Source organism: Marmota marmota, unplaced genomic scaffold (genome assembly GCF_001458135.2).
Source record: "Marmota marmota marmota unplaced genomic scaffold, marMar, whole genome shotgun sequence".
In the NCBI taxonomy this organism is placed as follows: Eukaryota; Metazoa; Chordata; class Mammalia; order Rodentia; family Sciuridae; genus Marmota; species Marmota marmota.
Window position 1 is genome coordinate 20,454,840 of NW_025999960.1, and position 8,352 is coordinate 20,463,191.

General features: G+C 32.6%; 2 protein-coding genes across 2 annotated transcripts; one reads left to right on the top strand and one right to left on the bottom strand.

Moving 5' to 3' along the window:
* The first annotated feature begins 1,943 nt into the window (after positions 1–1,943).
* On the top strand, positions 1,944–5,194 carry LOC107148766 (olfactory receptor 6C3-like). Its single transcript, XM_015493490.1, has 3 exons — positions 1,944–1,948; positions 3,914–4,526; positions 5,120–5,194. The coding sequence occupies exons 1-3, from the start codon at positions 1,944–1,946 to the stop codon at positions 5,192–5,194; spliced, it is 693 nt and encodes a 230-aa protein (XP_015348976.1).
* A 1,445-nt stretch (positions 5,195–6,639) lies between these two features.
* Positions 6,640–7,587, bottom strand: LOC107148876 (olfactory receptor 6C74-like). Its single transcript, XM_015493608.1, has one exon. The coding sequence runs from the start codon at positions 7,576–7,578 to the stop codon at positions 6,640–6,642; it is 939 nt and encodes a 312-aa protein (XP_015349094.1). The 5' UTR covers positions 7,579–7,587.
* Positions 7,588–8,352: the final 765 nt, after the last annotated feature.

An 8,352-nucleotide genomic window follows, 5' to 3' on the forward strand; every position in this document is an offset into this window, starting at 1 on the left:
TCTAGATAATGAAGTTATTAGTCACAACTGTCAGACTCATCCTTGAATCCTTGATAGAAGTTGTTCCCACCATGAAAGATACTATAGAGAAGATAGAGCAGATCTGGTATTTGTCTTTCTTTCTTTTTTTTCCCCTGTGTGGAAACAAATAAGATCTTAATTTATTATCAGTTCTAATAATTTCCACCTAAATTTAAATATTTTAAAATTTATTTTCTATAAGATATATGTAAGCTGTCTCTTGCGTCAGTTTTCAATCATTGCCATGCACATTTCCCTAGTTACTCTGAGCAGTAAAGAGTCTATCAGAGCTTTAACTAGTCTCAGTTAAAGAATCATTTTAAGGCATCATGTTCTGAGAAGAGGCTCCCTCTGAAGAATTCAAATGATGTTTCTATACTGTCTTGAGGTTCAGGCTTGTAAAATTTTCACTGGCTACTTAAAGTACAACGTGATTGTTATTTTTAATATTATTTTTAATTTTAATGTTTTTATTGACAAAAATGGGTATATTTATTGTGTACAATACTTATCTTTAAATACTTATCTTTAAATAAATATACAATGTAGAATGGCTAACTTGAGTCAATTAAAATATAATTACTTCATGTATTCATCATTTTTTTGTGAGTGAAAACACTTAAAATTTAATCTGTTAGCAATTTCCAAGTATACAAGGTATTGCTGTTAACTACAGTCACTATATTATACAACAGATCTCCTGTTCTTATTTCTCCTCTCTGACTATTATTTGGGGTACTTTTTACATTGAAATCTCCCTGCTTTCATCTGTCTCTCTGAATTTTTTAAAATAGTTTTTTTAGTCATAGATGAACATGATAACTTTATTTTTATTTATTTATTTTTATGTGGTACTGAGGATTGAACCCAGTGCCTCACATGTGAGGGGCAAGTGGTCTACCACTGAGCCCCAGCCCCAGCCCCTGTCTCTCTGAATTTTAATCCCATATACACAGGCTTCTGATCTTTTTCTACGTTTTATTTTGAATATAAATTTCTCTTGCATATCAATTTAGGTTTCTACTTCCCTTCTGAATCCCAGTGCTACATTGATCTTAGTGATTCACTGGCTTTGTAAACCAAGAGAGAAAGAACTGCATACACATTTTAGAGAATGAGAATGTGGTGAAGTCAGTCACAGATTGTAGGCTTCTGTATGTGGACTTAGAGGATGAAAGTTGGAAAGATTTTGTGATGAGGTTCAGAATTCTACAGCATTTTACATTGACTGGGAATTCATCTCTCCAAGGGAAGTGGAGATAAATCAGAATGTAGAAATAGTTTGTTTCTTTTAGTCTCCCTTCCTTGTTTACAGGTATCATCGTTGTCCCAGGCTAGGCTGTGTAAGGATAACACATGATACTATTATTGACTCAAAGCTTCAACTGCAGTTGCTCTACAGCAAGTTTTTAAAATTACTATGCCATTTCTTTTATGTTAGAGTTACTTATTTCCTCGATAGTGTCTAGTAAAGTTTCATTCTTATCCTGCAAAGTACTTTAATGGTAGGTGTTTTAGTTATTGCCTAATTGTTTTTTGAAAAAATTCTAAAAACATTAAAAAGCACTATTTTGAGATATATTTTAATGTAAATTATTGACTTCCCATCTTTTAATTTTTCTATTTTTACATAATTCATTATATATATTAAATCCAGTCAAAGGAGAGAATGCTACAGATAATTTTCAATATCCTTCGTCAAGTTTCCCTAAGTGTTGACATTTTATCAGTCTTTCCTATTTCTCTTTCTCTTGAAACATTTTACAGTATAAGGAGATATTATGAAATTCCTAAAAATAAGTCTATTTTTACAGAAGCATTCTCATATATACCACATTACATCCTAAAAATCCAGAAGCTAACCAGGAGGCAACTCTATTACCTCACATATGGGCCAGAATCAAGTTTCTCCAACTTTCCCAATGATGTAATTGTTTTGGTCCAGGGTCCAATCCAAGATTATCTGTTATATTCAGTTACATGGTCTCTGTAGTCTCCAGCCTACAATGGCTCCTCAGTCTTTTTGAGCCTTTCCTGACCTTGTCACTTTGGGAAAGTTCAGCAGTTGTTTATAGAATGACAGAAAGTCCTTGTGTTTGGTTTGTCAGAGGAGTCTCTATGATTAGATTGTCTTTATGCATTTTTTAAAAAATATTTTCTTTTATTTTAATGTTTAATAGTTATTTTTATTGATTTATTTTATTTATACATGAATAAATAGAATCCATTTTGACGTAATTATACAAGTCTGGAATATATCCTGTTCTAATTCAGACCTTCATATCTCTCTTTCCTCTTCCCTCTCCTTTTAACACCTCCCCTCTATTGATATTTCTGCCACTTACCCATAGATTTTTAAAAATTAACTTCTTGTGGCTGTGCATAATGGTGAGATTCACTGTAGTATACTCATATATATGTACATAGGAAAGTTATGTCAGATAATTACCACAGAACTAATGGTACATCCTTAATAATATACATGATATAATATTAATAATAGGTATGATATAAAAAAGAAAATATGAATAGCCTAATATAAGGTATATGACAATCTTATATACTCCAACTCTGACATCTAAATGACAAACTTTTATAAAATTAGAAATTATTGAATAATATCTGCCATAAATATAGAATAAAAATCTAAAATATGTCAATTCTAGAAATATGGAAAATTTTTAAAATGTCATAAGTTAGTATTTACTCAAGGAATGCTGTCAGTTTAATATTTTTTAAAAATAATGAAATTTTAATTCTGTGTCTAAACATCATAATACATATAGAGAAAGCACTTGCCAAAACAAAATTCAAGTTCATTAAATATTAGAACGAAGGCAAACTAGAAATGGAAAACAAATCATCTTAAAACAAAATTACATCTCAAGTCATCCTTATTGGTGAAACACTGAACATTTTCTTCTTAATATTAAAGTTAGGTGATGGCTTTCTCACTCTACTTAATTTCTAGTTGGAGATATTATCTAGGGCAGTAAGACACAAAAATAAAGGCTGAAAAGACTGAAAATGAAGACAAAACTGTCTTCAAATATTAGTCTGATTGTTTATGCAGAAATTCCAAGATTTCTAAACACTATGATACAATAATCAATACAAAGGAAGTTAGACCATAGTTTCCTTTTAATGGTAGTTATATGTAATCCCTGGTTTTTGTAAACTTTAGTTTCTGCAAACAATGGAAACACGAGATTGAAGAGTCAATTAACAGGTTGGGAGAAAACATTTGCAAGTGATTTTTTTTTTTTTTTGTGGTGCTGGGGATTGAACCCATGGCCTTGTGCATGTGAGGCAAGCACTCTACCAACTGAGCTATATCCCCAGCCCAAAGTGATTCTTTTTATAATATGACCAAAATATATAAAGAACTCAACCCACAAGCAAGAAAACAACCCAATTTAAAAATGAGCAAAGGACCTTCTTTTCTCAAAAGAAGATTTGAATGGCCAACAGATATGTGAAAAAGAAATGTTCAACATCAATACTCATCAGGGAAATGTAAATTGAAACCCCCATGAGATATTATCTCATATTTATCAGAATTCTGTTATTAAAAGATGAAAGATAACAAGTCTTGATGAGTGGCGTGTGGAGCTTCAATTAAGAAGGAAAAATCAAGTAGCAGAAGTTCTGAGAAACATATTCAAGAAAAGAATAAAAGAAGCTAGAATGGCTATCTTAACACCAATTAAGTGGATTTCAGAGCCAAAAATGTCATTAAGAAAACGGAGAGTCATTTCAAAATTACAAAGAGGTCAGTTTATCACGGAGATTTCCTAACAGTTTAAGGCACCTAACAAAAGAATTTTAAAGGATATTAAATAAAAACTGAAAGACTCAAAGAAAAAATAAATAGATCCAAAATTATACGCAGATGTCACAGTCCTCATCCTTCTCTCAATAATACTGAATTTTACCTTTTAGCAGCCATGTCCTATGATCGCTATGTTGCCATTTGCAGACCCCTGCATTACACAACCTTAATGAGCAGGAGACTTTGCATTGGACTCGTGTTCTGTTCCTGGTGCTCTGGTTTTGTAGTTGACATTGTGCCACATATGATGACTCTCCAGCTGCCTTTCTGTGCATCTAACATCATCAATCATTATTGCTGTGACTACACTGTGTTGTTGCACTTATCCTGTTCAGACACATATTTCATAGAAGTGATTCAGCTTGTCCTTGCTGCGGTCACCCTCATCTTCACCTTGGTGCTGGTGATTCTTTCCTACACATACATTATCAGGACCATTTTGCAATTCCCTTCTGTTCACCAGAGGAAAAAAGCCTTTTCTACCTGTTCCTCTCACATGATTGTGGTCTCACTTTCATATGGAAGTTGCATTTTTATGTATATAAATCCTGTTAAAGATGCAGCAACTTTTAATAAGAGAGTGGCTGTTCTAAATACGTCCATTGCCCCTCTATTGAACCCATTCATCTATACTCTAAAGAACAAGCAGGTGAAAATAGCCTTCCAAGATATGGTAAGTAAGATAATTATTTCAAAAAAGTGAAACTGTCTTAGGCTCATTATTACTAAGTATGTAGAAGATCACAGTTGTACACAGTTGTAGCTCAAATATATTTCCTACATTATGTAATTAATATTTCCATTTGTACACTGAAACAATGGAATTATTTAATGAAGCCAAAATTTTAATTTAATGTTCTTAAATCAATCTAGATATATGTGTATGTGTTTGTTACCTCTTAACATTTCATTGCTATTTTTCTTTATTTAGATCTCACTTTTAATGCACAAGCTTGGAATAAGGTCAGAATTGAGAATATGACTTTTAGTAATTTTTTTTAAAAATATGGATGCATTGACATTGGTTCTTTGATTTCTGTATCTGTAAATTAATAAAATTCACAAGCTAAGGACATTTATTTTAACTTATAAATAATAGCATAATATTTTGGTGAATTCACACCAAGGTTATCTTCAAATTTCAAATTCAAATTCAAATTTAGTCTTTTTGCAATAATCACGTAATGCATAGTCAATGTTTGATATAAGAAAGTTATGAAAAAACAGAAAAATTATGTGTTTGTTTTAATATTGATGGGAAAATAGTACATGGTGATTCATACACAGATGACGCTCACTGAGCTAATCTGTGAAAGAGATGAAGGAATGTTTCAAGCTTGAGGTCTTAGAAGCATGTCTCTTTAGAAAATTTCATATAATTTGTTGTTATGTCTGCTCATTCATTTATTGGTATTGTGCAATAAACCCCTATTAACATTATTTGTGGTATAATGATTTTACAGGTCTATATTATATTCATCTAATTCTTTCTTTCATCAAATAAAGACATGAGTATTCATTATAGTTCATTATAGTTTTGATCTGGAACGTCCCTCAAAGGCTCATGTGTTAAAAAGGTTGGGTTCCCATAACAACAATGTTCAGTGGTGAGGCTTTTGGGAAGTGATTAGATCATGAGGGCTCTGACCTCATCAATGGATTAATCCATTGAGTGATTCATAGCTGAATGAATTATTGGGAAGTGGTGGAAAATGTAGGAGGTAGGACCTAGTTGAAGGCATTGGTCCTTGGGGGTGTGCCTTTGGACCTATATCTTGTTGACCCCTTGCTTTCTCCCTTTCTCTCTTTCTCTATCCCTCCCTCTCACTCTCCTTTTCCCCCTCCCTCTCTCTGCCTTCCTGCTGTCATGAGGTGAGGAGCTTTTTTTCCCCTGTCATGTTAGCTGTTAAACTTGAGGTAGTTGTTGTCTGTCCATCTAGTCATACAGCTGGTTAAGCATAAGCAAAATTCCATCATCAAACAGAAATGAGATTCTTCCTAAAGTCATCCATTAAAAGATGAATGTTGTATATCAGGATAGAGTATCACCAAATTCAGAGGGTGCATTAAGCTGGGAGAGGAGGTAGCCCAGACTCACATGTTATCTACTACTATTGCAATATTCCTTTCTTTTTCAATTTATAGCTATATGATTTAATATTTTCTTATCTATATCAAATGAAATATAACACAAATATATCATATGACTTTTTTTATTTCATAAGCATAGTGTGATATTTTAAAAAATGGTCAAAATAAAAAATTACTATTATTATTATTTTAAATCTCAATTTCCCACTTTCAAATATATTGAAAAAGAAAACTAAAAATGTGTACCAAGATATAATAAAATCTGGGGAAAACTGAAATCCCAAAGATGTTACATCATATAATTATTTTGAAATCATTAAGATTTTACATATTTTCAAATATGATAATAAGAATTAAACATACTGCATTCATGTGGAAATAACACTTTCAATGAACTGATACATTAAATTGATAAAACATTTAAAATATATACATTTCAATGAAAGAAAGAGAAAAAGGGGTCATATGTGAGAATACTTATAACAGAACAGAAAAAGAATGTTTATTATTTTGAAAGGAAAACCATTGGTGGAAAATAGCTTATGTAAATTTCATGACACTTCAGGAAGAAGTGAAAGGTTAAATATAGTAATATATCGAATAATGCAACAGAAAAGAAAATTAGGATCCCATCCAGCTACTTCCTTTGCAATTTTCATTGACAATGAATTTCCTTTATAAACCTCACTGTGATTCTACTTGTTAGATAAAGACAGAACTCTTTGTAGCAAGTCTTTACATGCTTGCTTCACCTGCTGGTTTCTTAGAGTATAAATGAAAGGGTTCAAAAGTGGGGCAACAGAGGTATTGAGCACTGATACTCCTTTCATTAAGGATATATGCTGCTTGGCTGAGGGTTTAATGTACATGAAGATGCAGCTTCCATATGAGATGGAGATGACAATCATATGAGAAGAGCATGTGGAAAAGGCCTTTTTTCTCTGGTTGGCAGAAGGGAGTTTCAAAATGGTTAGTGTAATAGATGTGTATGACAGAGCCACTAAGAAGAAAGTAACCAAGAGAGTCACTAAAGCTAGGACGAAGCTCATCATTTCCAATAAATGTGTATCTGTGCAGGAGATCTGCAGTAGAGGAGCAGTGTCACAGTAGAAATGATCAATGATATTGGAGTCACAGAAATCCAGGTTTAGACCTATTATGAGTGCTGGGAAAATGATGAGGAAACCAGAGATCCAAGAGCTGAGGACCAGTTGGATACAAGTTTTGGTGCTCATGATGGTTGTATAATGCAGAGGCTTACAGATGGCAACATACCTATCATATGACATGGCAGCCAGCAGATAAAATTCAGATGCACCCAAAAGGAAGGCGAAAAATAACTGAGCTGCACAACAGTTATAGGAAATGGTTTTGTCACCAGTTGCCATGCTAACAAGCAATTTTGGGATACAGACTGTTGTATAAGAAATTTCTAAGAAGGAAAAATTTCGAAGAAAGAAATACATAGGGGTTTTGAGATGAGAATCCAGCAGAGTGAGGGTAATGATAATCAGGTTGCCTGAGATGCTTAGTAGGTAGGTGAGAAGCAGGAAGATAAACAGGACAATCTTCAATTTGGGGTCCTCTGTCAGTCCTGCTAGGATAAATATTGTCACTGTTGTATGGTTTCGCATTGCTGCTTCTTGATCTTCTGTTCTGGCAAAAAGTTGAAGGAAAAAAATATATAAAGGTGTGCATGGTAGTGTGTGAAGGTAACGATGTCCAAATACTGAAACTGCTATTGATTTCATACACTAATGAGGCAATTTTTTTGAAATGATTTATGTAAGAAAAATTCCAGCAAAATCTATTTACTTTGCACAGACTGAGAAAATATTTTCTACAAATAAAAGCATTATCTTACAAAGATCTTTAAATTATGAGTTATTTTTCTGGTGTGAGACTTTTTATGCATGTAAAAATAGATTTCATTTTTTCTCAGTATGTGGGACTAGAATGTTGTGTTGTTTATCCTTAGTCTGAATGATGATATTTAATTGTAATTACCTCAAGGAATTGACTGTGAGTGTAAGACAGAAACAATAACATGAAAGAGAAAATCCAAATGAATAACATTACAAATTAAAAAGGGACTATTTCAACAGACAGTACTGAAGTCCAGGGAATCATTAGGGAAGATTTTGAAATCTTATACTCCAACAAACTGAAAAAAAACTGGAAGAAATCGATAATTTTCTAAACACAAGAAATTTATTTGTCAAAACTGAACCAGAAAGACAGTAATATTAAACAGAAAAACAAGCAATGAGATTTAAGCAGAAAACAAAACAAAACGAAAAACTCCAAACAGAAAAGCCAAGTGCCAGATGAATTCACAGCTGTATTTTACCAAACCTTTAAGGAAGAATGAACACAAATGCTCCCCAAATTATTCCATGAGATACAAA

Coding starts and splice junctions, on each gene's coding strand:
- LOC107148876 (XM_015493608.1), bottom strand. CDS start 7,578: ATGCGAAACCATACAACAGTGACAATATTTATCCTAGCAGGACTGACA.
- LOC107148766 (XM_015493490.1), top strand. Junction 4,527..5,119: donor AAATAGCCTTCCAAGATATG/GTAAGTAAGATA, acceptor ATGGGAAAATAG/TACATGGTGATTCATACACA.